General features: G+C 36.0%; 1 protein-coding gene across 14 annotated transcripts in view; it reads right to left on the bottom strand.

Moving 5' to 3' along the window:
* The window catches only part of ank3b (ankyrin 3b), a 174,867-nt gene extending 153,104 nt beyond the window's left edge, over nucleotides 1-21,763 (bottom strand). For 12 of the 14 annotated variants that reach the window (XM_077206039.1, XM_077206048.1, XM_077206052.1 and 9 more), the window contains exon 1: nucleotides 21,644-21,737. In XM_077206039.1, the coding sequence (XP_077062154.1) occupies nucleotides 21,644-21,682 (39 nt within the window). In that variant the 5' untranslated portion in view covers nucleotides 21,683-21,737. Of the gene's footprint in view, nucleotides 1-21,643 lie in introns of all 14 variants that reach the window. The other 2 variants (XM_077206084.1, XM_077206085.1) reach the window with 2 other exon arrangements.
* Between the last annotated feature and the right edge of the window lie 673 nt (nucleotides 21,764-22,436).

Below are 22,436 nucleotides of genomic sequence, written 5' to 3'. Positions count from 1 at the left end.
GGAGAGGTACAGCAACTGTCCTCTCTTTCTGGTTTGTGGACCCCATCTCCATGAATAATAACCATTTCAGAGTGCTGAGTGTTTATGTAGCTGTATGTCCATTATGACTTAAAATGAAAACATGTATATCAAAGAAAAGCCTTTCTAGTCTGTCCTCTGCTGGAAATTGAATGTTATGACATAAACAATACCACCCTGCCCTTTATATAGAGATCACACATATGTAGAGATCCTTCTTTTAAAATCAAATGTGTCTTCATTATATTTGGCACTATGATATTGAATTAAAAAAAACCTATGTCTGTCATTGATTGCTTGATATGTACTGTATGTACAATATTCCATCATGTAAAGAAAAGGAAAGCTGTACACTTCAAGCCTTAAAGGCCTATTATGCCCTTTTACGAAGTCTTGATTTTGTTTTTGGGGTGTACTGGAATATGTTTTCATGCATGATTGTTAAAAAAATGCATTATTTTTCATATATTTGACATTATTACAGCTCCTGTCTCCCAAGTCTGGTTGACAGCATAGTTTTCGATGAAGCCCCTCCTTCCGAAATACAAAATGTGCTGTAATTGGTTAGCTGGCCCAGTTTGTTGTGATTGGCAGCGCTTAGTGTGTGTTCGGGGAATGTGGCGCCCCTTCATAACCGCGAGCTCTCCTGAGATGTAAATTTTAAAATTTCAAAACATTTCGAGCCCGATTCAGACCCTGACAATGCTAACGATCACGCAGAACGGATTTTAAGCACGGACCTTGCAAGCACGGATTTCACAGGAAGTTTCAGAGTCGTTGGTTTTTTTGTAATTTTCTTATAGATACGATATTATCCACCATTTAATCATATTTGTCTGAAAAACTAAAATAATAAAAACAGTAATCGATCACAAAATCATGGATAATTTTCCTTAAGGAGGGGGAGGGGGTGAACAGTCTTACAAAAGCAAGAGCTTACAAAAGCTAAAGAAAACAATACATCAATACTGCAGGGCTCTCAAGCTTTGAAGACAGGCAAGAGTGAAAATATGTCAGTCATCGAGTGATAACAGAAATATGACTAGGCCTAGATTACTTGTTCTGAACAGGTGTTGTCAGTGAAAAACTGATGCTAATTATCTGGGAAACATTCTCTAACAGCAGTCAAGTTGTCATTGTTTGTGTCAAACAAGTTGTGAATTTGTTGTAACATTTAAACAGGAGATCATGACTTACTCTGTGCTCAAAGTGATGCTCGGAGCTCCAGTGGTTTCCTCTGTGGGTGAACGAAACTTTTGGAAGATGTGGAGGATATGCTTTTTTTCATTGGTTTTTGCGTTAAATCTTACCCATATACATTAGTGATATTTTCTGATCGGCTATTGTGTAGACCCTTTCTTTTTTTTGATTGGCCGTAAAATGTGCAGCGCACAGACAAACGTTGAGGTTATAATGTTCAGGAACAGTGTTAAAAATTAATTTTTACCTCTCTAAGTTCGGCATTCTTAGGACAAACTTCTTCTGGTATGTAAAAAACAGTGACACCAACTCTTCCTCTTTTCTAAAGCAGCCCAAAAGGGCCTCACCCCCTTTGTTGCATGTTCCCGGGGGCGGGGTTTATGTACATTTTAGCGTTGTAGTCAGTAAAAAGTGATTTCTGTAAAATATCTCCCTTTGCATTGAACTTTGAGTGTCGCAACTTTGCAGATGTTGTTTATGCTCAAACAGCAACATTACACACTAACTAAAGTAAAAAAGTGAAATCATAATCAAGGACCCCTTTAAAGTTGTCATGAAACGGAAGTTGCGATTGTCTTTTCTTCTCTATTGTATATCCGAGTGAAACGGCTTCTTGAACCAGAAAGTTGGGCAGGACTTTATTTTGTTCATGGGGAATAGATTGATTGGTTGTGGTTTGCTATTGGTGGATCACATGTGAGTGACAGGTCGTCCCGCCCTCGAGCCAGTAAACACGTCATCAGAGAAGAGATGTCGCTGCAAGAGGGGGAGTTAATTTAATTAAATATTACGAGGGCATGTGAATTTAAAAAAAGTTGTGTGCATGGATAAATCATTTAAAATAAATACTGCAAAATTCCATTAAGAAGAACTGTCAATTTTGATTTCATTGTGACATTAAATTACTTCCTAAATGATTAATTATACACCAGAAAAGAAGGCAAATAATCATCCACCAAACCTAAGAAGTCTCAGTAACAAATGAAACAACTCCACTAGTAGTGCAGTTTCTCACCCTTAATTCAATCTGGCAACAGACGCACAGCTTCACACCTAACAAAAGGTGACAAAACAGAGACTTCCTGAACCCAACCTCCTCTTTCACTGCTCCTACAAGACACGAGTTTCCATTATGTGCATTTTATTGATAAACATGATTGCTGCAAGCATAATAAACAGGTAATTAGAAATAAGCTATTATATGCTAAAAGGAATGTTAAAGCTTTAATATAGGTTACACACTATTGACAGTATGTGACATGCTAACAATTACCACAAACAATAATTTAAATTTGTTGGGACAGAGCATGACATAATTATTAATATTCGAGATGTATTAATTTATCAGTATTTTGGATATTTAGTTGTGCATGGTCTTTTTTATTTTTACATTTAGATCACCTTTGGAATCATCTAACACTAGCTTAATTAAAAAATAAATAAATAATAGTTTAATACACTGTTAAAAGTAACAGAAAATCTCAAAATAAATATACATTTTTTCACACTGTATATTACAATGCCGTGATGCCTAAATTCACTCGCACATAAACAGGCTAATTTTAGTTTATTTAGGCAAAATTAGCATAGAATTTTAATATGGGCCATTATCGGTTATAGGCTATAACAGAATTAGTATCCATACCAGCAAGAATTTTAATATCAGTGCGTCCCTATAACTATAAGTGAGACTACATGGTATAAATGTTTTATGTCACCGAAAAAAGTGATTCAATTGGTAAAAAAGCTTTTATTCAACTCAAAAAAATATAATTTGACTAGATAAATTAAAAATGACATGTTTGAATAACCTTAAGTTAATCTGAAAGTCCATAGATACAAGTTGTATTTATACTTTAGAGGTCAAAAAGCAAATTTTGTACAAACTGTAGAAAAAAAAATCTGCTTTAAAATCTCAAAAACACTTGCACGATAGACTTCTAATGTAAGTGCATTAGTGTAAACAAACTAACAAATGAAAATAATTTTCTGTGGTGATCAACAGAATGTTAAAGATGTGGACAGAGCTTGAATCGAGAACATTCCAAGTCACTCACACATGACGTGTTCTAGCATTCAAGCGAGACAGAGCACAACGGAATGCATCCAACAACATGCAGGGAACTTGAAGCTATTGCAAGTCAACCGAACTACAAGAATAATTTTTTTTAAAGATATTTAGTATTCATATTCTGGCTGCTTATATACTTAAATTATAGCATATATCTCCCAGCAAAGAAGTGTCAATTCACCTATTTTGGACTTCATTTGTTGTAGTATAATTGTGTTTGTATATTTCACAGCTCTTTGTACCTTGTTGCGCTGAAATAATATGAAACTGCTTTCTAGTGAACAGCATTTTTTTGTCCTGATGCAATCCTCTTGTGAAATCACCTGCCAGATCATTGATACAGTTTATTAAAACTAGCAAATCATTGAAAGCAGCTCTCGAAAAAATTAATGAAGCAGCTCTTTTGCAAAAAGATTTGTCCAAGTGATTTTTCCAGTTATTACAGTTTTTCTTAGTACAGTGTGAAAGTACTTGACTGACCGTGCAAACAAACACAGCAAAACACTTGAGCACCAAAACAACTGACAGGACAGTATTAAAGGGATAGTTCGCCCAAAAATGAAATTCTGTCAGTATTTACTCACCCTCATGTTGTTCCAACCCCGTAAGACCTTCGTTCATCTATTTTTGATAGATATATTTAAAATAGTCCAAGTGACTACAGTGGCTCAATCTTGAGTTTATCAAGCGACGAGAAAACTTTTTTTACGCAAAAAAAATAAAATAACGACTTTATTTCAACTATTCATTTCCTTCTCTGTGGGCCTCGAGTCAGTTCACTAGTGTAATAGCGTAGTGCTTCTGTTTTGTACGTCACACGCAGGCTCACTATTGGCCGACGCTGGTCATGTGTGTTATGCGTGTGAGTATAAGCACTACGTTATTACACTAGTGAACTGACTCGAGGCTCACAGAGAAGGAAATTAATAGTTGAAATAAAGTCGTTATTTTTTTTTTTTTTGCGTACAAAAAGTATTCTCGTCGCTTGATAAATTTAAGATTGAGCCACTGTCGTCACTTGGACTATTTTAACGATGTCTTTAATAACTTTTCGGGGCTGGCAAGTTTCAGTCCCTTAGAAGCCTATAGAGGAGTGAGACAGCTCTCAGATTTAATCAAAAATTTCTTATTTTTGTGTTCCGAAGATGAACGAAGGTCTTACGAGGTTGGAACAACAAGAGGGTGAGTAATTACTGACAGAATTTTCATTTTTGGGTGAACTATCCCTTTAAGGCTTTGAAATCTTTGCAGTTAAATCTTATTTATTTGTTCAGACAGTGTTGTCAATATCTGGTGTATATGTATATTTACATCTGTTATTACACTAACAAGTCAACATGAGAGAGGTGACTGAGATGAATTCATAACACCGTGTCCTAACCAGACGCGATGCGATAAGATTCCAGCGATAAATAATTTGTCTGTCCACACTAGACGCGACGCGACTGCGAGATGCGTCAAAATCAAGCCAATCAGAACAGTGTGTGGGCGGAGTCTCGCGGCAAGTGCACAGCACCAGAGAGTAATCTTGACGGCACTCGCAAGAAAATGGATAAGTAGTCTACATAATCAAATTCACAAATATTACACCATTTAAACATTATTAAAAATACATTGGCTACTGGGTTACTAAAACAATCTTTGTCAAAGAATACACTTGTTTGTTCAAAGTTTGAACGTTCTTGTTTCCATTTGTTTCATTTCAAGATCTGAGGGGTTGATCTTGAGTTCATATGAGAACTTAAAAATTGGCAAATCAAAGATAGTTAAAGACATGTTTGAGACATTGTTGAGATCTCTGTTGAAACGCTAGAGGAGAAACAACTGGAAAAAATCATGCATAAATTAAGATTTAAAAGGGATTTCATGTGTGATTTTTCTTTCCTACAGGTACACTCTCCTCCAGTTTGTGGACAGAGTGATCGGTTTTGACTGTTGAGCACACACACCTCTTAACATGTTGGAAAACCTTGAACTAGAGCAACATTATGAACAGGCTGTGATCTCATAGGTTTACCAAACATCTAAGCGTCTCTAAGACAAGAGGAGCACTGGGAAACTGCTCACATGTCAAACAAATTCCACACATTTCTATGTGGAATGTCACACAGCAGCCACAAACTGAAAAAAATGCTGCATTATCCAGCGGTGATCCTCAGGCTTTTTGGTCTTACTTAAGAAAAACTAAAGTCAAACAAAAATCAAAAGATCCAAGGTAGATTTGAGCTGAGATCAAGAAATTGCAACAGGCAACAAGTCTTGGATGGATTCATCAAGTGACAAGCAACGCCGTTAATTGCGTAATTTGTTTTGACAAGGTAATAGCATGACAACATGCCCTTATACTTTGATAGAAAAGCTGGTGATAAGCAAAAATAGTTAATCTGCATGACTAAACATGTTTCCACTCTCTGTCTTTGGCAGTTGACTATCTCCCACAGTCCTCTGGGAACACATCTATCTATCTATCTATCACAGCTATCAGAAATCTTTGATCTGTTTAATAACACACTCCACACCTTCTCACTACAAATATCAGAGCTTAGGCTTCACATCAATCATTAGTGTAAACATACTGTAGGAAGAAACATTACCTGTAGTGTGCAGTTTAGTCCAAAGGTGGCAGCATTAGTGGATTATCTTATTGTGTGAATTGAAAGTTACGTCACATACCAGAACAATACAAATATGAAAATAAAACAAAATAACTGAATAAAAAAATAGCATGGGCATGCATTAAACTAGCCAAGACTTGCAGGTTGGAAGACAAGTTGATTCATACTGAGAATTGCCCAAACTGACTGACTAAATTAAAAGGAGACTGACCAAACGTTCTCACTAATAGTACATCTTTGACATTTGCCACGGTCTATTTTTCTACAAATCACAAATCTGTTATGAAAACTAGTTAGTTGCTCACCTAGACAGTATTTAAAGGTGTCATAGTTTCAAAGGCTTTTTCATACGATAGATTATGTAGCCTACGGTACCTTCTTTTGTCCAAATTTCTGTAATGCATTGTGAAAAATGAAGTGAAAAAGTTAATTCAAAATGGCAGACTAAGCAAATGAAATGGCATTACTCAATTAATAAATATGTGAAGACTACCCAGCTAACGGGGAACATTCTCAGAACTTTGGCTAATGTTCTGGCAAAATGATGAACAAAACATTAGTCCAGTAATGTTAACAGAACATTAGTTCAAAGTTATCTGGTCTAACATCAGCACAAAAAAATTATTTATACATTGTTCATACATTGTTATTACAATGTAATAACATTAGTTATAGATTGTTCATGTTTTTTTTTTCAGTAAAGTTTTAGTTTTGGATGTTCGGCTAACATTTTCTTAAATGTTGAGAATGTTGTTTCAGAATGTTTTGAGAACATTCAAAAGTAACGTTGGCATAATGTTTGCAAAATGATCAAATGGAATGTTTCCTTAATGTTCGTATAACCAAGTTAAAACATTTTTAAAAAATGATGTTTTGAACGTTCAAAGAACATGCAGAAATAAAATCTCATTACTTAATGAGAATATTAACAAGATGTTTTAGAACACTTTTTTTAAGTTGTGTACATTCCAATTTTTTTTTTATATTTATTAATTTTTGACATAATTAAAAAATACTTGAAGTCTACATCCCACTTAGTTTTTCCTAGTCATATCAATATTTAACTTTTTAATTAAAGAACTATGTACAATAACGTTTGTTTACACAGCGGTAGTATGGAGATTTGTGAAATTTCGGTAATATAACCCTACCTAGAAGGTTAGCTGCCTTGTAGACAGTTAGGGTTTGAAACAGAGCCATAGTGCTTGTGTAAGCAAGGTGTGTAATAAAAAAAGAATCAACAGTGTGTTAAACAGCCACAGGGAGTTTGGCAGGAGCGTCAGTTCTCATGCTTCAAAAATGACTTGGTTTTGTTGTATTATTAAAACCTGGCATTTGTATTAAGCAAGAGATTCTACAACATTAAACAACAACAGGACTGCAGAATGTATCTAAAGCCGCTAAAATCGAAGCAGGATATCAGAAAATGCCATGACGCATCATATATAATCATATCAGACTAAATGGGGGGAGAATTTGATTCCACTGGCTGGCGCGGAGGAGAATCATATGTCATACAAATTACCCATCTTCACATTACCCCATTTACATGCATTCATCAATTTACAGTGACTTATGAGTGTGTGTGTGTGTGTGTGTAATTAAATATATAAAATTTAATGATTCCAAACTTAGACTGGTAGTGTATACTATATATTACACTACCAGTCACAGTTTGGAATCATACATTTGTTCTCCCACAAAAATACTAAGCAGCAAAAACATTAAGGATAAATGTTTCTTGAGCAGCAAATCATCATATTAGAATGATTTCTGGAGGATCATGTGACTGAAGACTGGAGTAATGATGCTAAAGAATCAGCTTTGTCATCACAGGAATAAATTTCATTTTTAAAATATATTGAAATAGAAAACAGTTATTTTAAACTGTAATAATGTTTCACAATAAAAACGTTTGTATGGTATCTTTGATCAAATGAATACAGCATTTTAGAGCATGGCTTTATTGTCGAACAGCACTCTTTCCCTGTACAATAGGCTATACTGAAAGAAGAAGAAATGTGACACCATGTTTGAGTTTCAACAATGATGTTGTGATACTGAGGTCCTCGGTTCAGGCATTACTTAACACGTGACCTCATGATGTACAGTAACCTCTGACATCAGCAGTGACAGCAAGTAATTGAGCATTTATTATGTTGTTGATGATGTCACTGTGGTGAGTAGTGTATACACATCTGTTATCCATAAACGTGTCTTTGAGAAACACAAACATTGGCTTTTTATGTTTTACGGGGACTTTCCATAGACATAATAATTTTTATACTGTAAAAACTATATATTATATTCCCTAATCATGACCCTACCCCCAAACATATCCATCATAGAAAACATCACTTAGTATGATTTATAAGCTGTTTACCTCACAGGGAATAAAAAATGTCCCCACAAGGATTCACACACCCACACACACACACTCACTAATCCTGTCTGAGATATGGTAAGGCCACACACACTCCACAGGGCTTTTTTTAATTTGGAGAAGGATCAAACAGATTATTAAAAGCAAAGCAAACAATCACCTGACCTCACTGGAGGTATGTCTGGTTGGTAATGTGCCTTCTAGCCGTGAACTCATATGACTGTATATAGGCTCAACTCCATGACGCACCTCTGTCCTCTGAGGTCACATCAACCACAGACGCTTCATGCCTTTGGCTTTCACTATCAACAATCTAATCTGCTTATTATGGCCACACCTCTGAGGCCTGGCCGGCTCACACTGAAGCACGAAGATTTATGGGAAAGCAGATTAGACACGACAATTGGAAAGTTATATTGCACACACTTTTCAACACTTCAAAGCATCTGGCAGTTTTTTTTGGGCAAGTTTCTTTCTGGGCTAACCTTGCGACTGTCACACTTAACTGTCTAGCGGAAACAAAGCATAATCATTTCCCATCATTAGGCAACTTTAAAGGGATAGTTTACCCTAAAATTAAAATAATGTCATTAATTACTCACCCTCATGTCGTTCCAAACCAGTAAGACTTTCGTTCATCTTCAGAACACAAATGAAGATCTTTTTTTATGAAATCTGAGAGCTTCGCTTCATTGATCGTTCACACAACTACCACTTTTTGACGCTTCAAAAAGTTCATAAAGAGATCATAAAACTAATCCATATGAATTGAGCGGTTTAGTCCAAATTTTAGAGACACAATCGCTTTACATGATGAAAAGAATTTAGGCTTTTATTCACATAGAAACATCGATCAGCGAACATAAACAGAAGCTCAACCGAACCTGCTTGCTGAAGGTCAAACGTGCTGCGTAACTCGAGAATGAACTTCATTGGTTCTCACAGTCAAACGAACATGTTTGAGCTTCCTTTTACCACAACTGATGTGTGAGTTGAATGTTTATATGTGAATAAAAGCCTAAATTCAATCTGTTCATCATATAAAGCGATCGAGTCTCTTCAGAAAATTTGGACTAAACCTCTCAATTCATATGGATCGTGTTTGGAACGACATGAGGGTGAGTAAATGGTGACAGAATTTTCATTTTTGGGGGAACTATCCCTTTAATGAAGAAATAAAGAACATAATAGGTAGTGCTGAAGTATTACTGAAAACACAAAAACACTTTCCGGCACAGAATAAAAAACTTAATCGCTGCATTTTATCTCACAACTATTACTTTTTCCCTAGCAATTGCAAGTTTATATCTCACAATTCAGACTTTATACATCACAATAAGAATTTAACAGTTTAACTTAAAGGCTAATTACTAACAATGGTGCTGATTGTCAAATAGTGTGACATGCAAACTTTTACTGAATTTTAATTATACATCATGTCTCATAACAATTAAATATTTTAAAAAATCCATATACTTTAAGGTGGAAATCACAGATTTTAGGCTATAACAATACGCTATTTCTCCAACCTTTTCAAATCTTTAAAAAAATGTATTTAATTTTTACTTTAATGTAAAAAAGGTGTGACATTAGACGTTTCTTGATCCATGGACATACCAACATGCTAATAATCAAAAAAGTTAAAATACATCAACACATTGGTTGTATTTGTGCTAGATACAGTATATTTGTTACGAATTCCAATGAAAGCAGGAATGAGCTTGATGTGGACGGCAGGACGCTGCTGTGTCACACATCTGCCAGTAAAACTCCTCCTCATTCTGCCTGCATGAACCTGCCCTTCCCAGCATTCCCAGTGATCAAAGTCAACACTATGGATTTAGACTTTCTGGAAGAATGATAACGAAACTATCACATTTAGATCCAAAACCGACGCACAATAGAAGCATAATTTGTAGACCCGATCATTTGAAAACAAACGGTACTCAACTGAATGAAAGTGTTTTTGATCTGTTTATCTGAGGGGTTGCGTAAGCGCTTGTGTTGCTGATGTATTTATATAACACACTTATCAAAGCTGACATTTGACTTATTAGTACTGGCTAACTGCACTGCACAGTGCATGACTTACGTGGGAAATTCAAATTACAAAGCTCTCCATTGCCATGAATATGTCAATCAACAAAATAACCTCTCTCTATGTTCTTGGCAAATACACAGGGCCTTGTAAAGAGAACAAACCTTGTGCTGCAAATTCGATATTAGCAACACAATAGCGGTATTTCAGCACAAAACAATGAAATAAAAATTCTTGCCAGAACGAGAAAAAAAAAATGTTTGGAATAACTATCAATTCAAATCATGCTATAATATATTTAGGTGACAAACCTAAATATATTATAATAATATAACAATAACAGTTAAAATTCTGTTTCAATAAATTGATAGCTAAATAGACAAAAACATATCTGGTCTTAAAGGGGCAGTGAGTGATTTCTGAGAAACGCTGTTGATAAATCGACACCCAAACAAACACACCTCTTCCTTCACTGCTCCAGCCCCAAAATAATAAAATAACATGCTATGCAACACAGGCAACGACTGGCGCATCAGACAGCTGTTGGAGGAACCAGCTGTGATTCAATAACAACAACAGAATACAATGGCATTTATTGGTTCTGCGAAACAGCAAAAAAACGAATGTTCCTCACGTTTCGAGCGGAAACAAAGCAACCTCGGCGTCTGTTTTCAGCAGGCTTGCTGATCTTATATTCCTCCGATGTTTCCTCTGGTAATATCTCTGCCATCTCTCTATTTACAGACTTTCTACAAATGTCCTGCTTTCTCACTCTCTCCCATCATTTCGGATACGCCCCCTATTGCTGATTGGCTAAAAGAGTGTTGTGGGGCTTGGTGGATCGGTCCGATCCACTTTGTTTTTCTCCTATTTACACAGCCAAGACTCTGTACAAACAAACAAAATATTTTTTCCAGCACACACACAGAACAAACATCTAGAAAATATCCACAAAACAGTTTGTTTAGGTGTTGATTTAAATGTTCAACAGTATTTCTCAGAAATTGCTTACATGACATTAGCCCTTTTCACTTTTTCCTTTAAATTACCGGTAAATACTAGTTTTCAAAAATACCAGTAAATTTGTTCCGGCAATTTACCAGTTGTAACATTGCCAGTAAATTACGGTACATGCGCTGTGTGAACGCAGAATCAAGATTACCGGTATTTTGCAAGTACGTGGTCAGAACGCGCTGCTGTAAGAAGTGATTTGGGCCAATCAGAAGCCGTTGAAAGAGTGGCCATTCATAAAATTATGACGCAGATGACGCGTTTACTAAGCACTGTTTACAAATGTCTTCAAATTAGAGTGATACCGAAACTAAAGCACTTCTTGTCCGGGCGGATGAAGAGATATTTTAATAACAATTATTATTATTAGTAGTAGTAGTACATTTTATAATACTGAAACTACTGCTCTGTTTTTCTTTCACCCTGTGAAATACATATATCACCAAAATCAGAATGTGAAAACATGCAAAGCTCAATGCTTCAGCGATGATCTAAGCGGACGTGCCAAACTGCCTTCCATTCCACAAGCACGAGCCCTGATCCTGCTCTTTATGAGACTCCGGGCACAACTGAACCCATCATGTCACAGACACACTGGCTGTCAGATCTGCTTTCATCCCAGACCTCCTGGCCCAGCCGGATTGTTCCTGAGACAGGAACGCTGATTGGTGTAAATAAGTGCAAAACACCCTAAGTTGTGTGAAGGGACTCTCTTCAGCTCAAAGAAGATTAGATGACAGCCTTGGATACCTGATCATATTGCCCTGCATGTCTTGGAAGCAGAGAAGCATTTAACAGTGTGTGTGATTGTGAGCGTGTAAAAGACTTACACAGTTGAGTGATACTTCCAGGTCAAGTCCCTCCATATATATATATATATATATATATATATATATATAAAGACCAAACAGAAGGGCGAGATAAGAGAGTTTGCTTTCAGGACAAACAGGATTCCAGCACACAAACCTGTTCACAACAGTAATGGGAAGCAGGCACTTGAAAAGCTGTTGATCCTGGACACAATAAGGCCACATACAAACATCAGCTTTAAAATGAGTTCTAGAGTTACTGTAGCAGCACTAAACCTCAGTACTCAATGAGGCAACCGAGTTACCCTTATATCTGTGCAATTAAACTGGATAAATTTAGGTAGCTAGCTATAAAGACGTTAAAAGATTGAACATGTCAAAACTTTAATTAACATGCTCACCAAGATTAAAGTTTGATCCAGGCTGATACAATGTGTGTGGCAGAGGAAATATAGGATTTGCTGTTTTTCAGCATTGTGTAATCTCTTTATTCAATGTTTAAAATATATATATATATATAAATAAATAACAATAAAATAATAAGATATCAGAATATTTCCCCATTTAATTTTACTGAATTTCGAAAAACCAGTGCTCATGCACTGTCTGATGCCATAAGAACGTGCAGAGTCCCACATTTTCCACTGTGCTTATCTGTGACATTACAGAGGACCTATTATGGTATTCTTTTATTTTTGTTTGCTTTTTCAACTTTCTTTAGTGTGTAATGTTGCTGTTTGAGCATGGAAAATGTCTGCAAAGTTACAAAGCAAAAGATATCCACTCCAAAGGTTGGTATTCTCTATATCAGTGTGCACTGCTTCTGAACTCCCTGAAATGCCTCGTTTGCAATCTTGAGTTTTATTCCGAGAATGAACATGTCAAAATATTCCTTATTTAAATAATTCCCACCCAAGGCATACACAAAATAAAAAAGGGTTGAGTTGCATTAGTAGTGTGTTGAAACTTACAGTTGGTAAGGGTCATTTCCCAAACAAGCTCGAAGCGGTTGACCAATCACAACACTGGTCCAGCCGACTAATCAGAGCACATTGTGTTTTTTGGGAGGAGAGGCTTCATAGAGACAGGAACCAAACAGAGCGTTACAGACAGACTGGGAAGAGAGGCACTGCAACAATTTATGTGAAAAATTATGTTTTTTGAACAAAATCAAGACTTTATAAAAGGGCATAATATGGTCACTTTAAAGATCAGCCAAATAATACAAAGACTCTAAATAATACAAAAAGAGTAAATAATAATATAATAAATAACAATCAATTATTAATAATAATAGTAATCATTTACTATTTAGACAATATTTACTGAAAAAATATTATATTTAGTCAAAATAAACAGATACTTGTGAATGGCTATCAATGGAGAATGCTTTTTTCATCTGATGTAGTTACAGCATCACCAGTGGCTAACAGGGCCTTAACTTACACATACTTGCACAGAGTGTGTTTCGGGCCTAAACTTGTGAATATTGAATACTCTACAAAAATCTCAACTATTATCTAAAGCTACCAATTATCCTTTGCTCCTCTTAGTTTCTCATCCAAAACAAGCGTGAGAAACTCACAGGAGACATCAACAGCACTTTGAGTGTGTTGTCCCAATCTGTGGCTGCCTTGAGCAATGATGCAATCATTAGTATTCCCTAGAGCGAGTTATGACAGAAACACATTCCATAAGAGGTGTTTTTACTTATGTTGGTTACATAGAAAACGTCAATGAGACGTTTGCTATGTGTGGCAATCAGTTGGTAATTAGCCAAATATTGAAGCCATCTTAACGTGAGATTATATCAGATATCAGGCAAACACTTTCTTTATGGATGTTGAAAGACAAATTAGAAATAGGTACACATTCACAAAGGAATGTCAAGAATTCGAATTCTAATGTCCCTAAGGCTTTTGTTTGAAAGAAATTATGCAACTTTTTTAAATAACCTTGTCAGACATGTTACAGCATCAGTTTACTGCATGTCTAATGACAGCATTTTCATTATACACACAAATTTTCATAAATTATTTTTTTTTACATTATTTATTTTTCATTTATTTTATATTTTATTAATAATAAAAGCTTTCTATTGGAACACACACACACACACTTTCCCTCCAACCTTAACCCTAAACACAACCTAAACACAACTTTCTGCATTTTGACATTTTCATAAACATGATATAGTATGATTTATAAGCTGTTTTCTTCATGGGGACTAAAAAACTTTCCCCACAAAGACAAGGGTTTCAGTTTTCAGATATTGCCATCTTTGTGGGATAAATTATAAATATAATATCCTCTGGCCTAGAAAACAACATCAGCTAAAAAAATGCCTGAAAATTCCATTGTTCCAAAATAACTACAGTATAGTCACCGTGTGCATTACACCTGACGTGACATGACTCTATGATCAATGGTCAACGATCTGCCTGACAACAACCTTTATCTACACTCTATGTTTATACTCTACTTACTATATTATATTTAGCATAACCTTGAGTGTATTATTGGTTAATTAAACCAAACAGCTGCACTAAAGAATATGGTGTAAACTTTACACATTTAGTGTACCACTCACCACTATGAGTGTGAAAAACTAAATTGCACAATAAATGGCACGTATAATCGGTAAAGTCTAACTGTTATGTGTGCAGATGCTATGAGCTCAAATATCAGTAGGCCTTCACAACATTTAAATGCTCTTGCTTGAATGCCTGGGGCACACTATGGAAGACAGTCCCCAGGGTAACCAACACAACAGCCTGATTTCTCCATGGCAACCAAAGCACCATAGGGATAAAACAAAATGTGAGCAGAAAACACAAAACTAAAGAACAAAGACTATTTGTGTGAAAGACTTCCATACAGGGCCTAAAATTAACACTCAGTGAAAATCAGCTTTGGCGAGCATATGAAACGGTGTTAATCACCAGTAACACCGGTAACATTTTTGTGTTGGGAACTGGGACTGGGAACTGTGTGGGAACTCCGAAACGTGCGGCCAGAAAGACAGGTCTCCAACTGCATGCAAATACTGAAATGAGCTCTGTTTCACGTCTTCTTGCACTTAACAGACATATTCACACAATGTTAAAAATATTTATTGAGATTCACTGAACTTTTCATACGTTTAATCATCATGTTTGCAACGCATAATCTTAAAGGTGAAGTGTGTCATTTCTGAGGCATCAAACGGAATTGAAATTTGAGTGGCCCGACTGGACCGGGGGCAAAAACACTAGAACACAGACTATTTTCCAAATGATTGATATACCTTTTCCATCTTCATGTATTTCTTGAGTATTTTCAAAATACACTATCACAGCTGTTTGTTTCACACTGGCTGTAGAAACTAACAGGACCACAGAGTTACTATTCAACAGAGTCAGGGCCACTTACCGTGAGAGCAGGAAGAAAATAACAAAGACAACTAAACAGGAAACAGTGTAAGAGACATACAGCTTAACTCACGGTTCACTCACATAAATAACAACCACAACTCAGAAAGAAAACTAAAGAAGTGCAGATCTAAACATGGCTGCTCTTTCTCTTCTAAAATTTATAGCCTCTGCTCTTCCTTTCCTCATTGATGACACAAAAGACATTTTTTAGCCCCTCAAATGGTTGCATAGCAAAAGTCTAAAAGTGTCACGGCACTGTGGTCCTCCAGACATAGTTTACCACCTTATATCATCCTTTCGCCCGAGGGACGTTTCTTAGTTGTTAGGTCATTTGTTTGTAACATACTAAATGGTGCTCAGCAGCTGGACCAACAGCAGGACACACTGACTGAGAAAATACAGCAACGGATTCATAAGAGACTTTGGAATCCACATATCCTTTCATGAAACTGTTATTTTTCCTGAATATTTAAATTAGGATCAGTCGCAGCTTGTGTGGTTTATTGTTACTGCACTGCCACATCATCGGGACAACATTCCATGTCCACCGCATAATGCTTCTTATAAACAAACACAAAAATACTTTTAACTGCTGAAAGCAATTACTGAGTAATTACTTCTCTTGCTGAAAATACCACATGAAGATCTCCCTGTGACCAGTGCTGTGAACTGTACAGCTTCAACAAGATTACAGTTGCTTTGAAAAACTTTTATATGACAGTTTTCAACTTTATGACTAATGTAAAGTAAAAAGTAATAACATTTTCTGTACACCTATTATGCTTTTTTTACATTTACTGTCTTTAGTGTGTAATGTTGCTGTTTAAGCATCTTTTTTCTGTGCCTCATTGCGTTTAAACGGTCAAATACATACAAAATGATGTAAAAATGTCCGTCTAGCAGAGTATTCAGGTATATATAGTCAGTTTTCTAACGTAAATAGTTGAGAGAACACGCATGTGGTGTAACAATATATTGGATCCGTGCCTATGCTCGTAACTCTTTCCCCGCCATTGATGAGCTATCTCGTTGTTTGGGAGAAAAAGCTACGATTGACGAGTTTTTACGGCTTTTCGTGTTTTCACTGTTATAGTACGCTAGGGGGCGTTATGACATCTTCTGAAAGAGTACAGATTGAATCTCGCGATTAATGTATTATTGAATAAATTAATGAATGGGTTTTATTACATTAAACATATGAAATACGTGTTTATGCTATTTAAAAGTTGGCTTAGCCTTAATGCCGTGAATTTTATGAAAGAATGAAGAATGAGTTGAAGAATGAGTTGTGTCTGCATCTGCCACATTAGCACAGAAACTAAACAAATCAGGAAACGGAGCAAAGATATCATGTGCTGACAGTAATTTGCATAGTGCAACTGTATTACAAGCAACACTCTTCTACTTTATTTTATCATCGTTTGACGAATTACTGCTTCCATTATCAATAGAAACATAACAAAAACATCTCTTTAATAAAGTTCTGTTTATCACCTGCTTTCCACCGATAATAGCGTGACGTTAATTACAGCAGGCAAATATTGCTGACTTTTTTTATTAATTCACAATCTATTATAAGCCTAATTTACATAAAAATAAAGTACGTTTTGTCTTTCAGTCCATGTCTGTTTCAGTATATTCCACTAAAGTTCTTTCTGACTGCATTAAAAAGCCCTTAACTCGGCTCCATAAACTTTTATGCATACTATAACAGTGACCCAAGTTAGCAAGATGTTAGCAGACACAATAGATTACTAGGGTCCAAAGGTAAACCTCTGCTGTGAAACAATGCTCAGGAAGAATTCTCTGAGCATTCTGGACTTTTCGAAGTGTGTACGTTTAGACTTGTGGACATACGCACATTTAGTTTCAGCCTGAGGCTGCTCACATGCCACAGACAGAAAGTTCACTTTCCAATGCTATGAAAATCATCTATTCTGTCTCCATTTACAACATGCAAACAGTCATTTTTGTCAAACAAATGGCTTTCAAAACATTGCAACGTTTTGTGATTTAATATAGGCTACCATCTCAAATGCACTCTCAGTATCTTGTGCCAAGAAGCTGTTTGTTTGATACTTTTGGCAGACTAATATAGCAACAAAGAAAAAAACTAGGTTCAAGCAAACTGCATAATAAGGCCTGGTTTCAAAAACAGGGCTTAGATTAAGCCAGAATTAGGCCTTAGTTCGATTAGGCCTTAGTTCAATTCATATTGAGACAAAACAATAGCACTGACCTATTTTTAAAAAATGCAAGTTGCATTTTAGTCTGGGACAAGGCTTAAGCTTTGTCTGTGAAACCAGGGGAAAGGGTGTGTTGACACTTGTGCGATCTGGTGCGATTGCTCTGTTAGTGCGGCTCATTTGAATAAGTGTGAACGCTGCCATCTGAACCCTGGTGCGCAACAAACAACTTTCAAACAAACTCTGGTGCAGTTCGACTAAAATATGAATGAAACACAAACTCAAAACAGAACGTGATGTAACAAGATGCTAAAAAGATTAGGGCTGCAACAACTAATCGATAAAATCGATTATAATCGATTATGGAAATCGTTGTCAACGAATGTCATTATCGATTAGTTGGTCTGCTTACGTCACGGGGAGCGTTTACTGGTACGCACACACACGCAAGGTCTCTCTCCCTCAGGCGCTCTGCCGAGCGCGCGCGCTACACGGTTTGGAGCAGTCTCTTCTGTCTCGCATGCGCTTTCTAGATTTCGGGAGTTTGAACTAATTCGCGGGCATCAGCGAGCCGCAATCAATATGCGGGAGACTCCCGGGACTTCCGGGATGTCTGTATTTTGTCTCGAGCATCAGGTTGTGCAATCAGTTCGCTCCCAACGTAAGTGATGGATTAAAATAGCGCTACCGCAGAAATAGGTTAAATTAAAACGGTGTTTACAAAGTGAAGCATTAAATACAAAGGCAGTTAATAACAGCAGCAGTAAAATATTGTTTTTTAGTCACTGTACTCAGTGGTTTTCAGCGAATGCTTGTGCACTAATGCATAATTTCTCCTGTCCTTTACTCAAGCCTGTTAGCTTGCTGGGTAACGTTACCTCCATTCCGTTCTCTTTTTATAGCATTTGTCTACTAAGTTTTAATTGTTTTTCAAACGCGATCTACTGCGGCTCTACGTTCACACAATTGTTTTCAGTCTTTCTATATTTATTTAATCAATTTATCCTTATATTATATTATTTTCGTATTATATATATAATATAGGCCTATATTATATTCTTTATCCTTATATTCCTTATATATAATAAATTTTAAATAAAAATTAAATGAATTATATATTTTAGATGTTTTTAGTTTGTTTTTAGTTCAGATATTCACATCTGAACAACATGTCTGTGTAAATTTGTTTTAACAAAAATTTTGTTAAAACATAATATGTTGGATATCATTTTTTTAACAATAATCATGTTTGTCAACTTGCCATCAGCAATTATCATTAAAAACAATGCAAATATTGATATTAGTAAAACTCAATGTGTGGCTTTTGCACTTTTTAAAGTACACTTTTACACATAAATACCCTGATTTACGGTTTTATTTAGTTATAATAAAAAAAAAATCTAATTTAATTTCTATCCGATTAATCGATTAATCGAAAAAATAATCGTCCGATTAATCGATTATCAAAATAATCGTTAGTTGCAGCCCTAAAAAAGATCGACCCTAAAAAGGACAGAATGCTCAAGCATACCTGTTTTTTGTTTTGTTTTCTTCATAGTGGCGATGTTGCCCATCACAGCATCAGAAACGGTGTCTCCTTGCAGCAGATCTTCATTTGTGTGCAACAGAGGGATCCCTGTCGCTGTTTTGACTCTTTTGCACGTTTTATAAGACCTTCACAAGTTCTCAGCTGGTAAAAAATACCATCATAAGCACAACGAGCGCCTTTAGCCATGCACTAGGGCTGGGAAATATGACAATATTATCGCATTTCGACGATGTCTCGCAAGGACCCAAGACAGATCATGACATGTAGGGGTCAGGGGTGGCCTTTCCTTTTTTGCCCCATCCCTCGGGTCGCCACTAAAAGAGGGTTTCATTCACCATCTCTGTATCATTGCCAACTGAGTCAGTCAAACAAACTACCAGCGCTAGTGAGTCACGGGCCAGCACTTGTAACGTTTGCATCATCAACGCTTCACTGGCTCATTTGTTTGTCTCCAGAAGAAGCCTGGAGAATACTTGAATGTGCTCCTTTCAGATTGCAAAATAACTGTATCACTGTTGTTGTGGCAGCAACAAAAAGTGGACAAGTGCCAAATGCAAATGCACACAAATGAATCATATAAAGCCCAGAAGCCCTATAGAGGCAAGCAGGCTTTTGTCAGGAATGACAGATAGACTCCTGACCAAGGAACAGACACACTCTGTCGTTTAACTTTACACAGTGATATTCTCCATACATGGGATGGAAACAGTAAATGCATGTCGTTCAGCCTCTCTCTAGTTTCAGGGACAGGATTTCTCTACCCAATCCGCTCCAGACATCTGAATAACCTGCATTTCCTGGTTTCACCTCATAGTTTGGCAGCACTATAATAATAAACCATTACCTTTGTACTGCCGCTACAGAACATGTCTTTCCCACATATCAGACATGTTGTATGCGCAAGCATCCACTTTAAACACTAAGTGATCTAGCAAACAAACACAAATAAAAGCTTCAGTTATGTATTTCTTCACCACATCCCGACACTATTGATTAAAACTATTTTTAAATAAATGAATGCTTTTATTCAACAAGGCATCATTAAACTGATAGCGACATGAAACATTTATAATGTTACAAAAGATTTCTATTTCAAATTCATTCATCAAAGAATCATGAAAAAAAGCAGCACAACTGTTTTTAGCATTTATGTAATAAGAAATGTTTCTTGAGCAGCAAATGAGCATATAAGAATGATTTCAGAAGGATCGTGTGACTCTGAAGACTGGAGTAAAGATGCTGAAAATTCAGCTTCGCCATCACAGAAATAAATACATTTTAAAATGTATTCAAATAGAAAGAAATTATTTCACATTGTAATAATATTTCAGAATATTAACTGTTTTTATTGTATTTTAATCAAATAAATTCAGCCTTGGTGAGCAAAACCTTTAATAACTGAATGCAGTGTCCATTATTTTCATCCCAATGTACCTTACCAGACTTTTCACTTGGTTACCTTTTATTAATAACTTTTATTGATACAATGAACAGATATTTATATAAGTAGGTCTAATGATATTTAACCATTACATAATTATATTCAAATGGAAATTTCATGAAACTCAAAATGAATTGATGCATTAATGAAATTATTAATGACAGTGAAAGTGTTGGCTCATTTATTAGTAGTAGCCTGGTTAAACTTATTTTTAGTAATAACATTATAATTAATCATAAGAACAGTATAGCGATTTGAGGGCTCTTTTGACAAAAATGCAATTAGTAGTAAAACACTTTAGCAACCAAATAGCAACACACAGATGCACTCTGCCCAGCAACTCTCTACCGACCTTAGTAACTACCTAGGAAAAAAACTGGAAGCCACTTCTTAACCAATACTCGCTGTCAGTGAGTTTCGAATGTAAGGATCATTCAGTTCTGCAGACAATGTAAAAAATTAGAAATAATAATTATTATATGATTATGAGCTCACACACATGTTGGTCAATATGTGTTGATGTCGTAAAAAATATTATTAACTGCCATATAAAGCAAGCACGACAAAAACATCCATTCAGATCAAACGAGTTCAAAATCGAAACGGTCAAGAGAAACTCTGCTCGTCAGAGAATTCCCGCGAAATAGACAAACGCGCTCACCTTTTTAAAGATACACTTCACAATTATTCAGCTCAGCCAAAACTGCATGCTTAGAAATATATTTATAAAGACTTTAACCAAACAAATATATCAAAAACCAACACTGTAGATAACACTCTAGAGCGTGACTTTCACATCTGTCACGCAGTCTAAAGTAGCAGAAGTCCTCACATCTGTATTAAAATCTGTCTTTTAGTGACAGAAAGTGAGAGAGTGAAGAGAAGAGGTCAGAAGTGATGTCCTCTCACCTGTGCAGAATCGCTTTCACCTGTGCCAACGGTGGCCATGTTGAAGTAGATCCCTGAGAAACTGTACACATTGAAATATCTTCCCCAATCTGCAGCAACTTCCTGCTCTGTGCATTGGCTCTGTTCCTGCAAAATATGAATGCCAGCATGCAATAACTTTCAAAAAGTTTCCTGTTAACGAATACTTTCGAGAAACATTTATGGCAATATAGGCTAATATGCAATATAAATTATGACAGTGTGTTAAAAAGTGTGTTACTTTACTTTACAGTGCACCCAAGCTCTGAATTGATGGCTAGGTTGCTATTGAAGAGCATAGCCTAAATAATGTAACTATAAGTGGTACGAACACTTTAGGGAAAAATATAAAGACATTACAATTGAACACCAGCTTTGTATTGACTAAGCCATATTTCCAAATGTGTCTTTCATAATGTTTATGCTTTTGTGTCGTCGCATCGGGCAGGGGGCAATAGCTAATCCAATATCATCTCAAAAAATAATCTGTAGAATTACTTTTTTTTGCAAGGCAACAGTTAACATGCAAAAGCTTTAACTAGCAAAAAAGCTTTTAGATTGAAGTGATGAGGTTTGAGTTAATGTTGCTTTTTAAAGAACACTAGATGTCGCCCTTGTTTTATATTTCTATAAGGGTTTGTCATTGCATTTACTATGCTGCATCATTGTCCGGTAGACAACATTGTCTTGTTGTTACAAGAGATGCATTTATGAGGTTTGGGTCGATTTATATAAAAAATAAAGAGATTCTCTCTCTCTTGGAGTGGTTTTCTAT

Source organism: Siphateles boraxobius, unplaced genomic scaffold (assembly GCF_051911475.1).
Source record: "Siphateles boraxobius isolate OS27281-9 unplaced genomic scaffold, OSU_SipBor_1 55, whole genome shotgun sequence".
Classification (NCBI taxonomy): domain Eukaryota; kingdom Metazoa; phylum Chordata; class Actinopteri; order Cypriniformes; family Leuciscidae; genus Siphateles; species Siphateles boraxobius.
Note: the sequence above shows the minus strand (reverse complement) of the source record. Positions and strands in the feature narration are given on the sequence as shown.